The sequence below is a fragment of the Oryzias melastigma genome, linkage group LG15 (assembly GCF_002922805.2).
Source record: "Oryzias melastigma strain HK-1 linkage group LG15, ASM292280v2, whole genome shotgun sequence".
NCBI lineage: Eukaryota > Metazoa > Chordata > Actinopteri > Beloniformes > Adrianichthyidae > Oryzias > Oryzias melastigma.
In genome coordinates this window covers 26,781,059-26,806,730 of record NC_050526.1, presented here as the reverse complement: position 1 = coordinate 26,806,730, position 25,672 = coordinate 26,781,059, and the positions used below count along the sequence as shown (strand labels likewise).

General features: G+C 35.7%; 1 protein-coding gene across 1 annotated transcript in view; it reads left to right on the top strand.

Annotated features, from left to right (window-relative positions):
• macrod2 (mono-ADP ribosylhydrolase 2) overlaps nt 1-25,672 on the top strand; it is a 416,332-nt gene that overhangs the window by 3,599 nt on the left and 387,061 nt on the right. Inside the window, exon 3 of the mRNA XM_024296698.2 lies at nt 1,070-1,198. Coding sequence (XP_024152466.1) covers nt 1,070-1,198 — 129 coding nt within the window. The remainder of the gene's footprint in view (nt 1-1,069; nt 1,199-25,672) is intronic.

Genomic DNA, 25,672 nt, shown 5'->3' with positions numbered 1-25,672 from the left:
TGTACTAAGAAAAATAAGTTTAAATTACTATTTTATTTTCTCAGCTATCAAGAAAATTGTTTGAATAAATCGTTCCGGATTAATGTAATCGATATTTGTCTTAATGCTGATGAGCAACCCTCCAATCCACATGAAGGGGGGAAATGGGTAATGTAAATGAAATGCATTTTAGGTTTTAATGAGCAATAACATGAAAAAGGAGTGAATAATCAAATAAGAAGAAGAAGAGCAAAGGAACAAAGTGAAGTTGAGATGAAAAAAATATTAAATAAAACTCAGCTTCAGCTCCAAACTGTCTTTATAATATTATTTAAAATAACAAAAATAAAAATCTCAGCACATCGTTGTGTTATAATTAAAAGTACACAACATGAACAATCCGGGTCTGTGACACTAACATTTTAAATACTCATCCAAAATACTTATTTTCAGATTTTGTTATTTTGTAGAACCACAAGAGTGAAACATTGACTAAATTCATTTTTTCCTTTTGTCCTCAATTAGAAATTGTCAGTTTTCATATTTGAAAATTAACTTAATATACACACGGGCTTTAAACAATGAACAATCTTATCCAAAAACTTTTTAAAAACTATTTTTAAGGGTTCATTTGTGTTTCTAGATCATCTCATTTGCTCCTCATCAAGCTGTGGATTCATAGTTGATGATTTTAGCTTAAAAAAAAGTCTCTGTGGTCTAAAATACCCTGAGAAGTTTGACTTTCTTTATTTATTTCCAAACATTTAAAACCTTTATTTGTCTGACAACTCTGAATAAAAAAAACCTATAAGTATCTTTAAATTTACCCTCAACAATTGAATAAACTTTTTTTTTCTTTAGCACCTTAATAATTACATTTTCTTCAGTGATTTTCTTCAGTGGTTGCAAATTAATGACACACGACATGAAGGGGTTAAACTGTGTAAAACAGTTTTTCTAAACAAAACTGATTGAAATGTCTTTATTTTGACATTAGTAGCATCTTTTAAAGTAAAGATTTTATGATTCTTGAATGTATTAGAAATTCTATTGTTGAACTAATTGAACATTTTTTCATCTGTTGCTTTAGCGAGTGACAGAGAGGATGTGGAGCTGACTGGAGGAGGAGGAGGAGGAGGAGGAGGAGGACTGAGTGATAAAGTATCTCTGTATAAGGGGGACATCACCATCTTAGAAGTGGATGCCATAGTCAACGCTGGTAGGTCTTCTATTACCTGTCTGCTTGTTGATCAGCTGCAAACGTGTGCATTGTTGCCCTCTGGTGTCCACATTCAGTAATGCCATCATCCTGTTGCACCATGCAGTCTGAAGCACGGCTGCCATGCTGTTGAATTTGTATATATTCATTTTGAATAAGCTGCTTTGTGCTCGTTGATGATTTTTTTTTTTTACTTTAAAATAATACAGTTTTAGCAGATGCTTTTCTCAAGACTGAAGGAGGAGGTGAAGGAATTTATCTTTAAAAACTGTTTGAATTATACTTGTATGTAAATAGTAAACAGCTTTCAGAAGGTAGTGAAACATATATGCTGCTGCATCTTGTCTTTTGCATTTAAAAGTAAAAATATGTATAATTTTAGTACTTTATGAACTTTTATTGACTGAATATGAGAAATAGACCAAGTCGGTCGCCATTTTCTTAAAAATACGGATGTCACCATATTGGAGCCAGATGCTGTCAGTAAGCAGTGATTGGTCAGAGTTGGTCAATGTTTCTATGGCAACCACTCTTTAGGAGTGAGCTTAATGCAAGTCTACATCCCTACTATTTGAAATTGGGCTACACGAAATCTGAGTAATAACTCTTTATTTCTCTATAGAAGTCTATGGGATTTTGTTTTTTCAAACCAGCGAGTACTTCCTGTTTGGAATGCCACGTTCTCATATATAGTGAATGTGAACATCCTTATTTTGGGTTGTTTTTGTGTTAGAATAAATGAGACTGGACACTAGTTTGACGAAATATAGTTTAAATACCCAAAAGCAAAGGAACTACCCGTTTTGTCTAAAAGAAACTCCTCATGTACATCTTTCTTTAAGTAAATGGCGTATACTTGTATAGCGCTTTCTACCCTACTTCTAAGGCCCAAAGCACTTCACAGTCACAGACCCATTCACCCATTCACACACTAGTGGTGGCTCTGCTGCCGAACACTGGCGCCAACATTCCACCAGAGGCAAGGATTTGTTACTAAAAAAATATTGAAAGTTCAATTGGGAAGAAAAGTTCAGACAAAATATTGTTTTTGTTTCTTTTAGACGGTTAAGTAATGTTGTATCAAACACCGGCCTGTTGCTTCATCCGTTAAGCTGTCAGATGTTCCAGCTGTGATTGAGTTACACTTTGGTCAGGCAATCCATTCTGTTCAGCAGACCATCACAAGCTCTGGAAGGTTCAAGAAATGCTTTTGTGACTGGGGGTCAAAGCAGTGGGTTTTCTGTTCATCTCTCATAGGTCCCGGTCAGTTGTTTTTTTTTCTACAGGTGCAGGAACAGAAAAATGCTGATAAGGTCGTATTCTGTTGACTGAGATGCTGGCTGGAACAGTGTTTTAAGTGATTTTTCTTTGTTGCTGGAAAGAAAACACACAAAAATTCTAGACACTTCATGACGTTACGCTCAGATGTTATAGTATGGTGAGACTTGTTGCATTTAAAGAGAAACAGCTCACAGCTAACACTGTTAATGTTGAGGATGACACATTGATAAAATCTTTGGACATCTTAAAAGAAGTTTCTTTACATTAATTTCCTACAATGTTCCATATTCCAGTTTTCATTTCCACTTAGCACATGCATACTGAATTATAGTACTTATCAAGAAGTGTTTGAGCACTAATTTAGGCTTAAGAACAGTCGGAATACCTTTTGGTTACTTTTTTAAAATTAGCATGAATTTTCTAGACTGTAGGTAATTGTAAATTAATTGTTATGTTGCGTATTCAAGTTGTAAACTGATCAATCAGATGCCTCAATAAAAGTAAGTGGAGTCTGCTGACAGATTTTGTGTACCCAGCTTTCAAGTGTGGCCTTCCAGCAAGATCACTCCTGATTGACTAGATTAGTTGCCATAGCAACATGGCATAGACAGCCACAGAACAATCCCTGCATACTAATGATTTCTGATTCCAACATGGCGGCAAGTGTATCGCAAAAAAGCGGCGACTGAATTGACTTCATTTTTATTAGAGCTGTTGTCAATGGGTGACGCTGCACTAACTTGATCCAGTTCTTAGATGTAGTTGATGGTTGCATGCAGAACCTCATTCACTCAGGTGCTCCGGACAACTATGGAAAATCTGCAAACTAAAATGGCTGAAGAAAATAAACAGAGCATCATTTAAAAAACAGAGACAGAAAACACAAACCAAAAGTTAAAATAAACAAAATTTCTGCCTTAATCATAAGTGTCTCACCTGCTCTGACACTGTTGATGGTGGCATCAAACTAATGTTTTGACTTAAAGATGAGCCTTTTGCAATGTAAAGTGATGGGTTGTTATTATCTTGTTATCACATTGTTTTGAAAAGAAAACAGTATTTTATGCTCCTAAACATTTCCCAGGTTTTTCTCTGAATGCATCAGTAAACAGAATCTGGGGACCATTCATTTTCTGGTTGCAGATTTGAAAAACTATATTTGAAATGCTTTTTATGTGCTAAAGACGGAACTATTTCTGAAATTATATATCTTTTATGACACGAGTTTAATGTGGATTACAAAGAAATAAAATGCAAAGCTCTACGTTGAAGTTATGGCCTCCCTCTATAGCTTTAGGTGGTGTCAGCCTGCTTTATGGCCTCCTTTAAAGTTTAATTACTGGGCTCATTGAGTTTTTAATTCTTTCTTAATTCTGGTTGCACAGAAGGTACTTAAACTGTCACCTGGGAAGAGCTGAAGAGCAGAACATCTGTAAAGTGCAGTGTGAGGATGAAGGTGTGATACTCTCGTGGTGATAAGGAGGCTTGGACTGCAGCATTTGTTCCCTTACAGGACAGCAGAGTCTTTGTGATGATTAAGGTGCTAGCATCCTCACCCCCCCTTTCCTTCCTTTTTGTTGACAGCTCTCTGTTTACACATTCACCTGCTAGCTTACAGCCCCTCACACACCTGACCTTACATTACCAGTGCAACAAAAATGGCGAGCGATATCAGAGCTTTCCAGCTGTATTGCTTTAAGCCAGATTCCAGATTGGATGAGGAAAACAAAAAACATACATGGATGTATTTGTCTGCAAGCAAGTGTCAGAAATACAATTTTTAACTTAATTTTCCTAATATATGTCCTCCATCTTTAAAAAAAAAGGCTACAAGAACATGTTTAAAACACCAAAAACACTGTTTTCATCGGAGAGGGTTTTTAAAACGTCTTAAATTTAATTGAAGTAAAATAAGGCCTTATGAGGCATTAAATTGTCTGAAATTCTGGTGAATCCATCCTGATTTTTTTTTCTTATCATAGTGATGTGACTTCCTATCACTAAAAAAAGAGCTCTGTCAATCGGTTGTGAACTGGTTGTAAATTGTTTCACCTTACTTAGCTAACTAGCTCATCCTCGTCTATGTGGGAAAATGGGAAAGTGCGATGGCTTGAAAATAGGGATTGGTGCAATGTATACACACCAGGCATGTGTGACGCCTTCAAGAATGGTTTTTGATTGCGCTTTTAGTATACGATGTTCATACTGGACTGGACAACTCGATACTAGTGCATGTATGTACTCACTTTTGGAAGAGGCTTGGTGTGAAACGTCAAAGCGGTAAAAATCTAGTGAATCTTGCTCCAGGCTTTTTCTTTCACAGCTCTATTGCAATATAAGAAAGACTTTGTGTTATTTATTTCCATCTGGGCACAAGCTGAGATTATTAATTTCTCTTTCATGAACACTTTTCTAACAGTTGGTACTTCCTTGTTTTGGAAAGAATGCTGTCCATACATCATTACCAAATCTTAAAGATCAACAGGTTTAACATTTGACACTTGCTCAATCGCAGCACATTTTGTATGTAGAGCCTGCTTAGCAACACATAGACTTACCGGTAATGTGCGTTTACAATAAACTTTTCATTGGAACTGGTCTCTAGAACGTCCTTTTCCGAGCCAGGTGTGAACGCAGCATTAAGGGCCTAAGTCAATTTGTTGAATACTTTCAAGCTGCCATGAGATTGTTTAGCATGTATAAACACTTAAGGCAACAATTTATTTTAGTTTACGCTGTCTTTTGCAATATGTGTATCGTACCCTGTAATGATGAACTGAAAATAGCAAGTTAAGAGACAGCAGAATGTCACTTTAAGCAAGAGAAGCAGCTGCTTGAAGGCTATGAACATAAGGAGTAGTACTACAAGTATATCCTGCCTGACAATATGTTCTAGTCTGTTTGCAACTAGTTTCACAATCACAGCTTTATTATTTTGTTTTGCAACACTTTTCTTTCCCTTTAGGGAGCAATAAAGCATATTTAAGTTTATTTTTTTGTAATAATAAAGGATTATGTGGTATGCTATATCCTTAGGGGGGTAATGATAAATAGTACAATTAAAAATGAAGACAATTCATGTTTTTGGCATTATACATTTGAGAGTAAACCAGCTAAAACTCCTGATTTGCTGCACTCTCCCTCAAATCAGTCCTAGAGATGTGGCTGAAAAGGCGCAGATATGACACGTTTTTGCAGAGGTATTCTGGAGAAATAATGAGAGTGTCTTCTCCTCATGTTCTCCAACACTGTTAAGCCATAACTTTGCAGGTGGCAGCGAAAAGGTGGAGATAATAATCTGTTTAGCCTGGTGGAGAATGAGAAATGACCAGTATGCGTCAAACATTTGTCCAACAATACTGTAATGTGCCAATTTATTTGCTGAAGAGATTTTCATATGCTAGGCAAAATAAAATATTACAGATGCGTTTGAATTCTTAGAGGAGCCATAAGGACAAGCCTGTGATTTGTATCCTAGCAACATCTAAAATAGGATACACACTCTCAACAAAATGATGCATATTAAATGTATCTCCATAGGAATAAGAGAAACTTTCATCTAATGGCTCACATTCTGAATCTTTTTTTTTCATCTGGAGTTAAAAACTTTGGTCCGTCTGTCTCTTAAGCTGGGTACAAAGGAACTGGAATTATAAATGTGCTTCTGAATGAAATGCTTCGTATTTTATTGCTAATATTCCTGCTGTGTTGACTCCATGGCTGCTGCTCAGCCATGTAGTTTTTTAATGTTACTTCCCATGAGGAGTGAAGAAAAACAATCATTTCAAACATCCTCCTTTTTTCCTTTGCTTTTGTTTCTCTCTGCATCTTCCACGTCCATCTACATGTCATCCTTTCAGCCTTTATTCCAGGCAGCATCTCACGTAGTTCCTGCTGCTGCAAGTCAGGATGATTACTCATCAAAGAAAATGTTTAAAAATTTAAAAGCGGATCACCAAAAAGCAGCAGAAAATTGTAGGTACTGGATAAAAACACATATTAGCTAGAAATGTGTAACTACAACTGCAGTCTGCTTATTGCTTTTGCATCTCAGCAGTCCTTAAGAGAAAATATTCAACTTAATTTATAACTTGTATTCAACTCTTAGTAATTGGCCTGAGATCATAACAGAAAAACATCAGTTTAAAACTTAAAGTGTTTGTCCGTAACTGATCTAACTCAGAAAAAGTGATTTATAAAACACCTAAATGCATTCGTTTTTTTTCACTTTATTATATCACATTGGGAATTTTATGAATAGTCCGTGGGGTTTTGCGATATTGTGGCTCAAATATTGATGTCTTTTGAAATATCAGGTACAAAGTAGCACTATTAATTTGTCTTACGTAGGTAATTTCATGTCATTGCAATAGTGAATGTTTATTTATACTTTTAATAATTGCCTAAAGCAGCAAATGAGTGTGTAAAACCAAACAAAGAAAAAACAATTTCAGCAAAATGTGGTTTAAATCAAACTATGGCTATATTTGCTTTCAAGACTTTCTTTATTTTGTTAAAATTTTCCTTTGTTTAGAAATGTATTATTTACATGTGCATCACAATAGGAAAAAAATACCTATAAAAATCAATAAAACTGTTTATCAGATCAGAAAAACATTTTAAGCTGGTATTTTTTCCCCTGATTGTGTATTTGGATAATTAAAATAATAGAATAATTTCAGATTTTAGTAAACAAATTATTTCCAGATGTGTTTGTAAATGCTATTTCACCATTAGATTTTATTTAAAATAGATAAAATAAAAATGAACGTCCTTTGTTTCTGTGTTCTGCTTTAATGTTTGCATCATTCATATGCAGAATAGATCATTGTGTCATAGAATCTCTTGCAGAAGTTAAATGTCCGTAGGGTTTTATGGATACTATAATATGTTTAAAATAAAAAGAGTTCAGTTTGTTGTGACCCTTTCACGTGGAAATCTCTGGTGCATCTTCTCTTCGTGCTGTCTGCTCGGGCTTCATTTGAATGTCACCCTCTCCGTCTCAGATAAGGAGGTGGGTGAAGATATTAGCTCGATATGGTAAGGCCTCCTCTTATCATGACAAATGTGGTAATTACACACAGAGGTTGACTCCTGATCTATTGCCTGATGTAAGCTGGTTCCATCTTCTGGGATTGGATTGTCTTAAAAGTAAATCTGGTTTGGATTCAGATGAGAAACAGCTTTGAGTGGAGATCATTTCAAGAACTCCAGTTGGTGTTTGGTCAACCAGAGACACTTTGAGTCCTCACTGACCCCTTAAAGGGTAGAATTTATATTAGTGTTTAATTCTACAAGAAAAAAAACCTTTATTTACCTGAAATTACTTATGAAATCTCCATAGATACACATATAAATACGAGTCAAGTTTAGACCTTTCCTGCATGTTGGATGTTATTTGGTGGGAACACAACAAGCATTTAAGATAATGGTCCACAACATCCTGAGAACATTATGTGCTTTTCTGCAAACTTCAACAAATAGCATTTGCTCTTTTTTATCAGAGAAAGACTGAGTGCTTTCTGAATATATTTGTCTTAAGTAGAAAGTTTCCTAGACTTCAAATGTGTAATTTCTTTTCCCTTGTTGAGATTCATTTCTGAAAATGTCACGATGACACACTTTTCATTGATTCTATTCTAAAATCTAATGCTTTTTATAAAGATAGTTAGATTTAAATGCACATTTATCTCTGCTTCCTTGATATTTTTTTTATTTAAAATTTAGCATCTGATGGACCAATTTGTTATTTTTTCCCAAACCCAGTATCTAAAGATGCCTTCAGTCTACACCCAACTGTGGTCTGACACGGATATTAAACCTTCCCTTAGCTTCACCTATTAAACCCTAAACTCCTGATTTACGTCCTATCTTTAAAGCATCTTTCCTGTGATTAGATTTCCTGTCAGACCACAAACATGCTGGCCCACACACCTATCCCAGGAGAGTCTGTCTTGATGGGTCTTTCTGTCTTGAGATTTTGTCTGTGCCCTAACCTCCTTAAATAATGCAGCCAAGCTTCCATAGTGTCTTTCTTCCTCTTTCTTTCCTTCCAGTCTGCTGCTTGTGTTTTGAGAAGTCCATATAACACTCATGGAATCAGCTTGTTTTTTTTTTTTAATCATTTATACCCTAAACTATGACGAGCTATGGCCAAATGCAGCTATGCTTTTAGTTTTAAAGATAATCAATATCTGATTTATCAATATTATGATCACACAAAAGGTGATATGTCTTGGAAATGCACTTTTTCTTATGAACAGTAATAGAACTCGTTAGTTTGGTTCTGAACTTCTAGACCTCAAAGTTAATGAATCTTATGCCCTTAAAGGAAGGAGCAGCATTTTTCTGTCCACATGGCTCTAATTTATTTATTTACATACTTATACACTTAACTACACATATTTTATTGATGTTTTAAGACTATCAGTATGTGCTGAAATGTTTTCCTACTGAATTTATCAGCTACTTTGGGGAAACTGTTCAGTCCAGATAACATATCTTTAATCCTATTTCCCTTCAACACACATCCACCACAAACAAAAGGACTGAAACTGAATCTGTGTCTTCTGAGACAGTTGCCAGTCTTGATGATGGTATCCATCATTCAGGACGCGTCCTCACTTATCTACCCACGGTGGACAGAGAACCACTGTTGTGAAGGTCAGAACGTCTCACTGTTTGCACCCTTGTTTTTCCTCAACTCCTCACCTTTTATTCTGGCAGTCTTTCCCTCTCGTAAAACATTTTTTTGAAGCATTGGATCTTGTGGTTTCCATGTTTATTACCATCAGTTAGTGAGAGAAGTTGTTCAGTGGAGAATACTGTGAGTTTGTGGCCGTTTATTCTGTCACCGACAAACTGAGTACCTAAACAAATAGAAATGTGTTTTATAATGTTGTTATTTCAGTTTAAAGACTATAAATAATCAATAATAGACAGGCTTCTAGTGTGAGTTGGTACCTGGGGAGGATTGTTACAGAATAGAAAGCAACTTTAATTCATCCACATTTAAGCTTAACTTAACTGATAAATTTGAAAGTGTGTTACTTCAATTAAAAAAAACTTTCACAGGTAAGAAGATCAAGGCAATGAACTTATGTTTGGAAAGCTTAAGCACATTTATATATATATATTTATATTTAAAGATATTTACCTCTAGGGGGCACTGTGCCTCTTTTGTAAATAGTATTTTTTCTGTTCAGTTTGAGCTGTGATGACTTCTAGTTCTACATTTCAGGTGAATAAATCCTGATCTTTTCCTTTTACCAGCTGTTTCTTTTGAATTGTTTTTTTAACTAGTATAAATCCCCCAAAATCCTCCTTGTTTAGCCCGTACTGCCTATAAAATCAACCTAATATTGTGTTGTATTTGTACAAATTTTAACTGACAAAGATGAGATTTCCACTTTTCTCTTGTCTTTTTTTTTTTTTTTTTGCATGTTTGTAGTTTAGTTTCACCAGGGATGGAGTGACTTGTTTTATCTGCTTAAAACATGCAGGCATTCTGTATGAAACTGGCACAATGCTCCACAAGAGGAAAGCGAGGGGGAAGTAGAGGGCTTGTGAAAAATCAACCCCACACTGCTCAGTGTTTTTATACTGTCCTCAGGCAGTGGGCTTTGCATCGACATCAGCAAGTGATTCAGTAGTTTCACAATGCCTCCTTTTTTCACTTTTTGTTATTCACTCCGCTATTGTTTTTTGTTTTGTTTTTTTCACCTCTGTTTCTTTATTTCAATCCGAGTTTGGCCTCAAATTCTTCATCCATTTGCAGTCACAGATGCAAACCGTGTAGACTGTGAAAGTGTGCACCTAGCAAAAATACTGATGAGCTGCCAAGTGGCAGACCTGCAGTGGTGAGGTTTTCAGTCATGGTAATGGTCCAGGTAATGAGTAACCTCATGTTTCAAGTAAGTAAAGAAATTCAAAGCACATTCTGTTGGGTTTACATTTTTCTATAACAAGACACCCTATATGTGATAGTCTTGTGATCCATCCTTGGAGTTATGTTGTGGTCTCGGTTGTTTATATTCATTCTGACATGCATTATGTGGTTGTGTTAAGAACCTGATCATTAAAATGTGCTTTTCTGTCACTAAGTATCCGTCAAGATTGTACAGAAACCCCCCTCCAACCTATAGAGTAATGGACTGTCCTCCCGTTTTCTGTTTGTGCAAAGCAAACAAAAAAGACTCCATTGACAGGACCTGAAAGCATCTGAAATGAAGGTCTGTGATGTTTTATAGGTTTCAATAACAACACCCTCGTTTTTAACCCCAGGCGGTTCATTCACTATTTGTGAGCATGCACATTTTCCTGAGAGGAACCAAAGACTCATGAAGTGAGCCTTCAGTCAGCCTTTTTTTAAAAAGGGTTTTCAGAGGTTCTGAGGATACGATGTAAAGGGCAGTTTTGTAAAGCCAGCATTAATGATGGTTTGAATAAGAGACACTTGAGTGGAATACTTTTTGATAACCAATTTTTACTTTCTATGATCATTAGATTAAAAATTAAAACAAGTGGAAAAATGTTTTTGCATAAAATGAGGATTTTATGGAGCTTTTCTATTCCCCTCGATCTGATGTTACTAGATTATTCATTAAAATATCACACATTGTTTTTATTTTTTTTGTGTTGTTCTTTAAAGATTAATTTATCTTAAATGAGTCTCAAATGTGCATTTACTCATAAATGTAGTTTGTGAGGGTTTAATTTGATTTTTTTTATTTTACAAACTCATTAAGAAAAAATGATCTGTCAAAAAACATAAATTAGCACATGAGCCATCTTCTCCAAAAAATGTTTTTTTTTGTTAATTGGAGCTACAAATTATTGGTAAAAAAGAAATAAAACATCAAAATGTGATTATTTTGTTTTCTTCTATTGATAATTATTCATGCTTGCCAAAATTTCTCCATGTTTTACCATCATGAGTGTACACGGGGGTTAAATCTCTGCGTGGGGTTTTGCTCCTTTCGTATGGTAATGAAGGTAACTGCATATCCTGATGAAATAGATTTCCCTTGAGTTGACGCAATGACCGTGTGGTTACTACAGGCCATTCGGAGAGTGGACTCGTTACATAAAAAAGACATTTGTTTGATGGGATATTAATGAAACTTACTTCAGATTCTATTATTAATGTTAAACGGTGGGCTATATTTTGAGTGTCAAGGAAATTGGATTTTTATTTGATATTACTGAGTAAGTGCTTTAAGCAAACCCTTACAAATCAGTGTTTTTTTTTATTTTTTATTTTAATGTAAATGCTATTCATGTTGTTTTTACTTTGTCCAAAAGTAGCAGCAAATATTTAGCTTTAGCTGTCAACTCCATTAAATTTAAGAGTTGCAAACCAAAGTGCTGCATAGAGAAAAAAATAACGTTATGCATTGAAAAATATGACTGAAGAAACACTAGCAAACAAGTGCCAGTGATGCGGCGGTTTTTGATAAAATGTGGTTCAAAGGGTTGCATCTGTAGAGCAGTTATAGACAAGGTGATTATTTGCTGTGATGTTCTGAGGACGGCGTGAAGACTGACTTTGAAGCAGTGCAACCTCCAACAAACTGCATTTGTTTAACCTTGTTTAGCAGTTAGGCTATAATTGGATGATGGCTTCTGCCATTAGCATGATGAAATGGACAAATAAGTGACTTTAGTGAAACCCACTTTCATAGGAACAACAATTTGGCTGGCCTTTGATTCATCGGTTGTCTATGGCAACAGTTTTATCTCCTTAATAGATTCTTACTTTTCGTTCAAACAAACAAAGCAGATGAGGGTTTCCATTAAGCCAAAGACAGTTCTAAGATGCAGTTCAATTTCCTGTACTACAGGTGTCCTGTTGTAGCGTGGCGTCTGTACAAATTCTGAAAATAAAGCCACATTTTTTAGTTCTGGTTCATTTTACAAATGCAACACACATGCATAATATATACATGTGTACATAAACATACACATTTATATGGTGCTATTATATTTATTCTTAATTATAAATGTATATATTTACACTTACATACGCAGTACACACACAACACATTGAATCCATTAAATATTAAGGTTTTCAAATAGAATTTGATTGATTGCTTGAATGTATTACAAATGTGACATCACATCACAGATGTAGTTTTTATGTTCTTCAGATATTCACCATCCATATAGCTTCTGATAAACTCGATTTTTTTTTAAAGTTTATTGTCTTTATTTACATTTATTAGAATAAAAACGCCAGTGGTGTCTCAGTTTAATGGGTTCTCTGTCTTTTCTGCGTTTGTGGTTTTACTCAAATGTTTTTTGAAGTGATTGTTGAAAGGATCATTATATGGTCTCACGCTGAATTGTTAAATACTTATACATTTTACATGCATTGATTTAATACAATTGTGTTTCAAAGTTTCTATATTATTATGCGATTATGAAAATGGAGAATCGTACAAGGTTTCTTTAATTTCACAAAAGGCTCTGATTCAGAACAGCTGGAAAAAAACACAAATAAACAAAAGAAACAAGTAAAATTCCGCACGTAATATAAGCTAGTAAAGAAAAAGTTGAAAAGCACATAGCTTAAACATAAGCTTTCACATAAGCTTTTTACCACCTCTTCAACATGCTATACAAATATGCATGTTTTAACCTCTTTTGTTATTTAACAGCGACTGTAACAAAGGTGTGTAATTAAACAAATCAACTGTCACTGTGATTCTCAATATAAATTATGAGTCCCTTTTACCCTAAAAAGCAACACACTTTTTATTTTTTATTTTACTTAATGACGGAAAGCTTCAAGTACACAGCACATAATCTTGGTATAGAGCAAGTACTGTTACAACCTTCTATAGAAATTCATAATGGCCCTTCTGTCCTTAGTTTGGTCTCTTCTAACACAAAATTAAATAATTTTGCGCACACAAAAGCAAGAGAAACCTAGTGTCATGAACCAGATAGAATGGCTCAGGAGCTGTTCTAATGTGCCAGTATTTGATCAAATTAAATGTATAAGATTATACCCACTAATGCATGTAAGAAGCTGTGAGCAATTCCCTAGTTTCTGTTCTCCCCCAGTTTTTTCTCAAAGGCTTTATTCCATGGTTCATATAATGTGTTCACAGGATGAATCGCACACCAGTAGAGGGAAATCTGATAGAAATTTGATTTCATTTATATTTAGAAAAGATTTTTTCTTTACTCTAAAAAAATGGGAATAAAGGAGGTTGGGTGCTGTTTTAATGCACCAAAATAAGTAACTGTTTTAAAGCTTTTACATGTTTTTTGCATTATATTCATGCTTGGTTGTGATTTGTATACATCTAATGAAAAATTGAACAAGGTGGTCACAGCACCTATGAACTATCAGTAACTATTAAACATACATCTTGAGCACCTGAACATCGCAAAAGAATGGGAAATGATACAAAAAAACAGGTGTAAGATGGTCAGCCCGTGGATATTCCTTTTGAATCCAGTGTTCAAGCTGGAATGGGTACATTTTTAACAAAGTTTCTCTGACTTCTTAGTTTCTTTCACCCATGGAGTTAATGAAACCATTCAAAAAACTTTAGTGTTTGTAGATTAATCTTCATAAAGGAAAATGGTGCTGTGCTTTACACTGCCAAATGGTGCATGAGGGAACACGCCGTCCTGCTTTTTTTTGACTGCATGTTTCATTCGGTTCCACTGCTGCTTTTTGTTAAAGCATTTCCATCGTGAGCTAAAATATGTGGAAGTAATGAAGTCAAAAGATTAAATTGGAATCGTTCAATATCAGTCAGGGTGTGTAAGAACCATACATTCACCCTCTCCAGTCAATTTACAGACAAACATTGAGGTCAAGTGCAACACTTAACGTAGGTTGAAAGTATTCTCTTCATTTTTGCTTTTGTACTTTACACAAGCAGGTAAAGCTGTGACTTACAGCTCATTTTGGTTAATAAACACTTTTGAATCTAAGGCTTTTGGTTCTACAAACAGTACAAAAAACAGACTTCTTTCAAATGATTGTTAAGTTCAACTTAGTTAAAGCGATTATACTGGAGTGCAATTGAAAACAGCATGGCACAATTAATTCTTTAATGAATTTAATCATTCGTCTTTTTAGTAGCAAATTCACTTGTCTGCCAACCAACCAACCTTTGGTTCCAAATAATTTTATTAGACAAGGCTTTTCTCCAGTAGATCTCAAGACTGGCAGAGAAAATCTAACATTTTTACAGACCATGAGGAGTGAAAAGACTTTTTGTTTCTACAGTAAAGCATTTTGAAGGGGTCATATAATTGAAACACATGGTTTAACTAAAGAATTTTCACGTGTATACCTAGTTATTGGTTCATTTATGGCAACACGGCAATGTTCTCTTAGTTAGAACCAGTATCAAGTAAGCAGGAGATGAATGCCAGATAGCTAATCTCCGCACACATTACTAAATGAACAAACGGGCAGTGTACAGATACCTCTCAATGTAACCTGCATGTTTTATGGATGAGAAGAATCTCACTGTCAGAAAATGAAAGCACTTTGCAGGATGGAAGCTTAATGGCCTCTCAGTAAAATGAGACAGGTCATCATGAGTGTTTGTCATGGCATATTTCACTAACTTTATTTTAACAGGCCAAAAGGAGGAGGAAACAAAGCCTGGGGATTAGGAAAAGCTTGAACTTCATTAGCTGTTAGGCTGTTTGATGGCAGAAAATGAAAAATGCTTTTGTTTAAACTGAGCTTGAAGTGGGGGCTGTAAGGTTTATTAAAAACATGATTTAAATTTGACTTTTTCATTACCTAAAGGATTTTTACGGTCTGCTTCTTTTATGTTCTATGTACATATTCCTTACAGAAAACTTTGGTGAACTAGTGTTATAAACATCCTTTTATACTCTGAATCCTGACTTATGTCTACTTCTGATCTAATGAGCTACTATATTGTGAAATATTTTAGAAATTAGGTAAGTGACATTTGTGTTCTAGTTTTATCTTTTTTGCTTGACAATTTAGCAAATGTTATCACTAGGCCAGTTTTGCTTGAAAAGGCTTGAAAACACTTCTAACCTGACAAAAGGCCTTTCAGTCTTTTTTTTTTTTTTGGTGTGAGGTTCCAGTTGCTATGGTTGGGTGTTTTACAAAGAGGCAAGTGTTTCCTTTGCAGACACTACATCAAAAAACAATGAATGCATTTGTACAGTATCAATTATTTAAGCTTTGTATGGAACTGCATCCGCACTGCAAATTGCTGTACTGTGCCCAACTGTAACGGCATACTAAGGTAACCTGTTTCCATGCAAATTACAAGGTTTTACCAAAAAACTGTCTTTTTGCCTCTGAGAAGTCATTGGGGTTTATATGCCTGAGTAGTGCTGAATGGGCTTAAAATGAATAAAGATGGAGACTTGGGAAGAATTGGAAATCGAGTGGAACAAAAGAGCTCTCTTGGAAGTTAACAGAGCTCATCAGTTCTCAGTTGGTTCCAACTGAACCAACATTGATAAAAGAGGATTCATTACAGTACCGTGGAATGAATAGATGTATCTTTAGAATTCCTTTATCATCAAATGTGCAATACAAGCACAATACATTTTTTTTAAACCATACTGTACTCCATTAAATTGAACTAGTTAATGGTGCAAAAAAGTGATTTTCTTTTAAACCTCATTGTTACTAAAATAATTCAGTGGGTTTCTCAGCATCCTTTTGTCGGTTACACAGCACTGACTTGTTCTGAGGCTGAGATTTTGATCTGCATTCGTCTTTGACTGTTGTTTTAGAGTCAGGTGTAGTAAGGCAGGTGTCATGCGCAACTGATAGGGTCCAGATGCCAATGAGAGAAAGTTGGGAACCACTGTCTCTATAATTGACTTATAAATGCCTCAGGGCATCAAGTAAACATGCTCCCTCAGTCTCCCCATCAAAGTAACTTTATAGCTCCTCTCTACGCTACCTTTCAAGGTCTCAACACCTTCCCAAGGTTAAAAAACACCTCACACCAGTTAACTCCCCTGGATGTTGACCTGGTGGTGCAGGTCATCACTTTGAGACAAAGAGATTCTTATCAACCCAGCTGCCTTCTCCTCACCCATGTCCATCCTCTGGCCCTCTCTCCATGAGCGATGACTTCTCTGAAACTTAATATGAGTGATATCATCAAGGTGCTTCTTGACCCCTCTCTTAGGGTTTGAAGAGGTGTTGTGAAAAAATACCATCAGCCACTTGCTTGACAGAAGACCCCTCCAGGGAGTTGGATCCAGTTTGGTGCCATTAAGTGGAGTGTAATACAAGACTGAGAGACTGACAGAAAATTAGAGGGAGGGTGATGCGGAGGGACAGTCGTGAATGAAGAGGTTAATGCTCCATTACCCATTTTCCTTTTTTAGCTGCTCAGTTCATTTTTTTTCTCTTTGAAACGGTTTTGTAAAATTTTTTCAGAGCCATCTGGGATGGATTATTAAGTATTACTCATTATCGTTTTTAGATTATGTTATTTGGGTGTCTTTTAAAATATACTTTCATTTGTTTTGACTCTTGAGCAGAAACAGTTTGTGTATATACATGTATTTCTAGAGATTCAAATAAAAAACAGTCTTTAAATATGCAATGTAAATACATTTGCATATTGTACATGATAAAGTGGACAAAGGAAATGAAAAATGAAAATAATAGATTGTGATGAATCAATAACATTGTTTAAAGTAGCTTTATTAATAAAAATGAATCACCTTTTGGGTAGTGCAACCAAAAATAATTTGTTATTAATGTTCCTATAACATCCCAATAATTTCCTTTAAAAAAAAAAAAAAAAAAGTTTTTCTTTCCAATGTAAAAGTTCAGACTAATGGGCTCCGCCCCCTCACTGACCTTAAAAATATTTTCCCCCTGAGTGTTTTGGCATCACAACTGCCTCTTTGCATGTCAGATTGCAAAGTTTAGACACATCTTAGACCCATGCAACTTTATGATTCACTTATTCATTTGTAACATATAATTACTGTATTATCATTAAAAAAAATGCGTTTTAAAATGATAAACCAAAGTTTAATTTCTTTGGACCATATAATTATACATCTTTGGATTCAGACTGCTTTCCTATAAGAACAGAAAGAGTTCTTGATTGTTGCTCACAATTACTCAGTTAATCAAATGAATCCTTGTTCCTCTAGTCAATCAGCCAGGCTGACAGATGGTGTCCAATATCCACTCTCCTTATCAGCTAATCACAACAGAGAGTTATAATCAAATAATCAATGAGCCATTTGACCAGAGTCAATATTCTACCTTTCAAAGCTGCCAATTCTGGTTTTCATTTGTCAGCCTGATGTGACGCTTTGGTCAATTAAACATTTTCAGACTATCTAGCTTAATTGCATAATCGCTTTCCCTCACTCTATTATGTCTGCCAGAAAGAGATCTGTTGTTATGACACCAATTTGTTCTCTGGAGTGCTTGGAAAATGGTTAGTGTATAAATTGAAGAAACAACAGCAAAGCTCAAATGCACTGTCGATTCTCATACAGAAAATACAGGCAGAAAGTACAATTCCTACATTATTTTTGGATTGATAATGTTTTTAGTCTTATATGTAAGTTATTTTGATTTTTAAGAAACATGAAAGTTCAAATGCTGTTTTAAAGTAGTTGTAAAAGTTCCACAAACTGGGATGAGAGGGCATACACGCTGTCACCCGTTTGGGATGCTTTTCTCTGGGGACCACAGCCAGATGGACAGGCGTGGGCGGTCAGATGGACCCAACAGGATTGCTTGACCGCGCCCACAGCATACAGCTGATGGTGTCACGTCATGACGGGCAGCAGTCGAAGCATGTCACGATATAAATAACAGCTTCATCCTATATAGGTCTGAAAAGAACGTATGAAGATATATCCCAATAGCAGCCACACAGGTTAAATAGAAAAGACTCAAACACAATATTTTTTCTATTATTTATTTTATCTAAGGGGATAAAACGAGAGAGGATGTCAGGGCATGTTACATCTGACTTATATATTTCTGATGATTTATGTTTAAATAGACAAAAATTGAGTTTAAACAGTTTTGATTAGCAGAGGTAAATAGAGAAATTTGGGTTACATTTGGATCTTACCCTGGAAGAGGTCTGAATTCTGGAATAAACCACTTTCAGTTTAGATAGAATTGAGTACTAATAATATCTATTATTTATATTTTTCCAATAAAGTGTAGTTATTTTGTCTAACTATGATAGATAATCATTTGCTGAGTACAATCTCTTTAGCAAATACCAAATATTTTTGAACACAACATCAGGAAATATTATTTTTACAAAAAAATGAAATTTTCGACCAATTCAATTTTAATTGGAGTGATTTTAGTAAGGATACAGAAATTCCCATCACCACCGATAGCTTTCTTCTATCTTCGAACAAGCTAGAACTGAAAGGGTTGCAAACATATGGCTCCTATCTTGTAAATGTGGGAGATACAAGCGCGAGAACGAGGCATCATTGTTCCCTGTGTGAGCACACGTCTTTGCCTTTCTCTTTGTCCTCAAACACATCCACACAGAGGACTGTCTAAGGTTAAGCTCCTTCAAACAGATGGTAAAGTCTGATCAACTGTCTGGGTTCAGTGTCCTCTTTATTTTTACAGGTATCCAGGGTCTTATTGTATTTTACAGAGAGTCAGTGACACTATAGTTAATTTCTCTCTATAATAAATATTTTTTTATGCTGATCATCATATGGACCATATGGTCAGAAAACGGCATTTACGTTTACAAAAAGCCTTTGTGAATGCCCATTAGCCTTCATCATATACCACCTGTAGACTCATGGAATTAAACAGCACTGACCACAGGGAGTTGTGGGAAGGCATCCTTTCTTTACAGAGGAGAAGGGCACGGAAGAGTGAACATTTCACTGAGCAAGAATTGGAACTAGCTAATGGCGTTAATGCATGGGGGAGGAGGGGAATCATGGAAGGCTTGGACAGACTTTAAACACACCCCACTTCAATAAAAGAACCAGGGTTTTTTTTTAAGGGACCCCCTTCCACATTCTGTGGTCCAGTGCCTCCCACTGCAAATCCTTGTCATTCACATAGTCAAAGAAGTCACCGGGCAGCTGTGCTTAGGCTCAGGCAGTTCCTGGGAATGAGATAGGCCGAGTCATGCTGGAGGGGAACTCAGAAGAGGAGCTTTAGCCTTTGCTTTGGGACCAGTGCATCGTTGTAGCAAGAAATTAATTATGCTAATTCAAAAAAATAAATACCAATGGACTGCTTTGTTTATTACTAGTGAGTCTTAAATTCTCTGTCATCTTGTAATTAAGAAAATATAACTAATCTGTTAGGACTCTGATTCACTCAGGATGGTTCTATAGCAGAAAAAGTTTTAAAAAGGGTCATCTGGACTTAGTTTGTAAATAAGTTGAAGACATTTCACTTCTTATCCAATGAATGCAGTGTTGAGAGAGTCCAGATGACCCATAACTTTTTTTTAAACAGTTTTTTAGAATGATAAACAGTAATTACGACATTGTTGCTAGTATGTATAAGACACCTTCAAAGAAATGGAACATTGAATTTCATATTTTAATTCATCTTCCTCAGGATAAAAACTATTCTTTTTATATTGGTTCAGATTAGAAACTACAGATGTTAGAGTTTCAAGAAAAAAAACATGCAAAGGTTGAGGACTTATGATGTCCCTCTTATTCTTTACAGGATGACTATCCTTTGGACCAGTTTTTTTCAACCCTTTTTTTTTTTTTCTACAAATGTTCTACTTAATGTTCCACTCTTTCTTTGATAAAATTCCCAAGACACAACACCAACAGAAAATGTACACAATAAACAGCCATAGTTATTGAAGTGCCTTAAATAAGAATCAGATAAACACGATGGGCTGCACGGTGGCGCAGTGGTTAGCGCTCTTGCCTCACAGCAAGAAGGCCCCGGTTCGAATCCCGGCTGGGGGATTTGGGACCTTTCATGTTCTCCTCGTGCATGCGTGGGTTTTCACCGGGGACTCCGGCTTCCTTACACCGTCCAAAAACATGCCTCATAGGTGAATTGGTGACTCTAAATTGCCCCTAGGTGTGTATGTGAGAGAGAATGGGTGTGTGATTGAGGCCCTGCGACAGACTGGCTACCTGTCCAGGGTGTAGCACCCCCGCGACCCTGGAAGGAACGAAGCGGTCAAGAAAATGAATGATTGCATAAACACGATGGTAAAGGTATATTCTGATCTTTCAGATTTCTACATACTCGGTGTGAAATCTGGGCCTATTTTGGTGAACACAGGAGTGATATGCTGACAATGGTAAAAAAAAAATTTTGACCAATTTGGGACGGCCATGCTTCAGAGGTAGAGCGGTCAACCTCTAATCGGAAGATTGCAAGTTTGGTTCCCAGCTTGCCTACCCCTGTGTAGCATTCGGATGGGGTCAATAAGGAGCCAGTACCATACGTCCTAAGTGCATCCATCTTCCATTATTATCCTTACAAATACTTCACAATACACTTACCACACGCACAACAATGGTACGTTCCATTTTCATGACATCCCTTGAGGTGGCCGTATGAACCTGAATGGGAACTGTAAGACACGCTTGTGAGCCTTAAGATGGACCTATTCCTCTTTGACACTCCATGGGCCTGGACAACCCAAAAACCCACAGCACTCGCTCCGGTCAACCCCCGAGAGTGGATGTGACTAAAACTTTAGCTAATATTAAATAAGAAGTCAAAAATGTGAACAAAGCATAGTGAGGCATGATTCGGCACATGGGGCCTGCAGAGATTTGATAATGTGTCACAGTTATTTGAATCAGGTGTGTTTCATGAAAAGAAAAAGGTCAAACTTGCCCAGGCAGGGTACTTGAGTACTACTGAGGTTTGGAAACACTCCTCTAAGACATACCTTTCACTTTTATAAATCCCAAACATGATAAAAATGACATTTTACTGCTCCTTTGGGACTCTTCAGACTCCAAAGTGTGCCAGCAGCTCTGTAGAAAATCCTGTCCTATTTTATGGTGAAGTTTTGTGCCATGTTTCAATAACTGCTTTTTAAATCAAACTCATTTTAACACAGATTAAAAAAACAGCAATTTCTGAACAGCTTTTGTTTTATAGTCATTTTTAAGAAATGAACCTCCAGCCTGAGGAGCAAATATCACCTGGATGGCAACCAAGCACAGAAACAAAGCTTAGCAAAAATGGCAAATATGGAGTGTTTTTTTTTGGGGGAAACGTGAAATGTTTTCTGATACTTCTTGACTTCTTTTGTAACCTCTGCAGATTTAGTTTTTTATTGGCACAGTGATACGGATTTTACTTTCACTCTGTATCCGTATCACTGCCGAATAATGATTTGTCCAGCACACGTCAGGAAGACTCGACGGGAAGAGTGCGTGTGAATGATGTTGATGTTTATCGCCCGATTAACACAGACCCAATCGACTGATCTGAATAATGCCAGAGAGCAGCTTGTCATAGAACATACATCATTGTCTGGAGTACCCTTGACAAATGTCAGATTGGCAGAGCGGGAGTGGAAGAACAAAAAGTTGTTTGGAAAGGTCTGTGCCTGATGAGTAAAAAAAAAAAAAAAAAGAAAGCTTCATGAATTTTAAACAGCTTTCTGTTTGTCTGCCTGTAGATTTGAAAGACCAAAGTTTTTCCTTTTTTTTTTATCAGACTACAGGCTGATAGAAGAAATCTGCATACATTTGCATTTATTTTACTGCACGTTAATTTGACTTCCCTTAGAGGTGCATTTGCAGGGTATCTGCATCTTGTATTCCTTTTTCTATTCTGACTTTATGCTGGAACTAAATGATCCTTTCTTGACATTTCCTCCTTTTATTTCCTTTTGTGTGTTAAAAGCATGAAATCTCTTTGCTGTGATTTTTCTTTTTTTAGACTCGGCTGATTTAGCATGTTTTTCCTTCTCATCTTGGCGACATATAATCTTGGTTTGGTCATGGAATAGATGTACTGTTCCACAACCAATTCATTTCTTTTGTTACAGTCGTGCATTTTTGCCTTTTTTTATTTTATTTTCCGGCTTTGTAATCTATAGTTCACTTCCTAAGAGAAAAAGGTTGAATTTGATTGCAGTTCCTCACCTCCAGCTTCATCATAGTGTGCTGCTCTGCACTTTAGCCTCACAGCTAGAAGGTTGTCACTTGGATTGCTGACTTGGTGTTTCAGGGTGGCTCTATGATGGACTGCCAGTCTGCCCCAGGCTCACCCTGCCAGTCATCAAAGCCTTCTCAACAAATAACTGCTTGAAAAGTTGGTTCACTGAAAATCAGATGAAAAGCAGGAAAAAAGTCAGATCTCCTGTTTAAGAACTTCTGATCACTGTAATTTCTGCTTAGAAGAATCGTGGATAGTTGCTGAATATCTATGTAATTCCAGGACATATAAAAGGTCAACAAACAACTAAGATAAATAGAAACTATATGTAAAAACATTTTTTTTTTTTTTGCTGTTGATCCACAAGACTTTTATGTGCTTGCATGAACGGGTCCAAGTTACTTTACTGTAAAACTGTATTAGACAGATAGGAGGACATTCATTTTCTGCTTACTTGATTTTCCTCATAAACTGCTTTGTTCTTTAATAGCCATGATTTTTTATGCACTGAGCCCTGATCTTTCAGCGTTTTCTCTGCCTACCTTCCTTTATGTAAATCTATGTAAATTCTGTGACTTGATTTTAAACGGAAGGAAGATTGTTTTTTTTTGTTTGCTACAAATTTAAGCGTTTGAACTTTTCTAAATCACATTACAAAGGTATGAGCATTAATAATCCTTTCATGGGGGAGAAGCTGAAAGTGAGACATTGTTTATTTCACATTTAAAAAAAAACTCACTGACTGCATCGCTGTTTGATTTATAAAAGGTTATTTTCTTTTCTAATCTTTGAATTATTCCTATGGTTCAGTAATTCCCTCTTTTGAAGGCATTAGAGCCATTCAACATAGTTGTCCCTAACCCTACTTTTATTAGTTTATTTGTACTTATTTTGCTTATCTCAAGCTTTCTAATTAATGCTAATTCTAATAAAAAAAACTATATGCATTTTCTGTAACTGTCTTTCATCACAGCAGGAACAAGGCTTATTAAACATTTGGATAGAGAAACCAAAAACGGAAATGTTTTTTTTTTTTCTTTTTTGTTTTATTCAGATAATGAAAATTTTAAATACTAACACGTTGAAATGTAAGATTTATGGACAATACTGATCTGATCTGCAGATGTGTGTATGCATTTACTTGAACCTCTTGCGTGGCAGCTTTTTAACTTAATGTTGAAAAACCTGCAGGAAAAGAAAGATTTTTTTTATTTTACTCATCTCTGGGAGAGTTGCTAGTTAACAGTATTTTGCTTATGTCTGCAGTCCAAAATATCATTATCATAATGTCATTGTCACTGACGACTCGTTTTATCCCAAGTGGTGTATTAGAATAAAGCCTTTAACATAAATGCACTGCCCTCAACACTCAGAAAAAAATGTCATTTTTTTCAACTGAGAAAAGGTTTTTTAATATGGGTGTTTATTTTTATTTATGTGTGGACTCAAAAAGGATGTTTTTGGCTTAACAAATGGCAAAGTAATATAATGCTTTTCTCTAGAACAATTATGGATTCCCTTTTTACAGTCATATTCTTTTTTATTATTTTTGTGTGCATGTGTTATCCTTGCTAAAATAAAATAAAAAAAGCTGTTCATTTAATTTTTTTCTTAAACAGGTTTTTCCTTGTATACTGATAACCTTCATGGAATATTAAAAAACATAACCATGGCACTCAAGAAAAGAAAAGCTTTCATGTCTCTCCGATGTCTCTGAGAGGAACTGAAACTCTATTTTTAGCTTTTCAAGGGAAGCGAGTGTCCTGTAAGATATCTAGTCAGATATTTTTAGTCGGTGTGCATTTTAATCACACCAATACATTTAAAGTTTTCATTATTATTCCTGTTTTATTTCATATTACAGAATGGACTATGGATAAGTCAGTCACTCTGAACCCTGTCTTATTGGGTAATGCAGTAAAACAGTTCCTATTGACCTGTGACTGATGCAGCCTCACAGCATTTTCATTACAACCCATTAACTTAAAGGTCTTTCATTTTAACTTTGACAAAGAAAATGACTTTATTGAATAACCGCTTAATTTGGTTGTTAAATGTTGACTGAGTGTAATGTCCTTTGTACATGGTTAGTCTGCAGGCATTATTAAATACACGTTAAATAGTGAATCTTCGATATGTTTTGACCACATACATTCTTCTGCGTCTGAGTGGGCAGTTTCTTTACAAGGATCGGCCATCCAGCAGCTTTCATGGTGATTATGGGCTGGTGGGACTTGGGATGTTAAGCAAAAAACACAAATATATGTTCAAATAAAAAAACAAACAAACATTAAGCTAGGTCTAATTTAATGCAACTTTAACTGGATAAAAACATTATTTCAGTGTATTTTTCACCAGGGTACAATTTTTAAGCTTGTACACTCACTGGGCACTTTATTAGATACACCTTGCTAATACCAGGCTGGACCCCTTTTGCCTTCAGAACTGCCTTAATCCTTGATAGCATTGATTCAACAAAGTACTGAAAACATTCCTGAGTTTTGTCCACATTAACATGATAGCATCACAAAGTTGCTGGACATGTGTCGGCTTCACCACATCTCAAAGATGCTCTGTTTGGTTGAGATCTGGTGTGTGAAGGCCAATTAGAATCCAGTGAACTCATTCATGAACATTTCATCCATCAAAAGCCAAGCAATGCGTCACATCAAGCAGGCTGTGTCCTAATTTTACAAAAACCAAAATGACAAAAGGTGATTTTGTGAATGAGAAATAGATTGATTCTTTACCAGATTATGTATAAACTTTCATCTAGCTGAAGAACTGAGATAGGATAAGGGCAAAGACTTAGAAAACAGAACTACTTTCTGGAGAAAAAATGGTAAAACTCTTCCACTTAACATGAGAGGCTGATGCCATTACTCACATAATGATTACTTCAATCTAGTGCTGCTGAAGGTGTTTCCTTAAGCTATTGAATCACAATCAGTCATAATCAGGAAGGAGGAAGTCCAAGATACCACTGAGGAGTATTGTTTACGCTGATCTTTTTTTTGGTTCTTTTAGATCTTTGAATTAAGCATGAATGAAGCTCTTAAACATTTCATTTGAATGTGGTTCTTAGT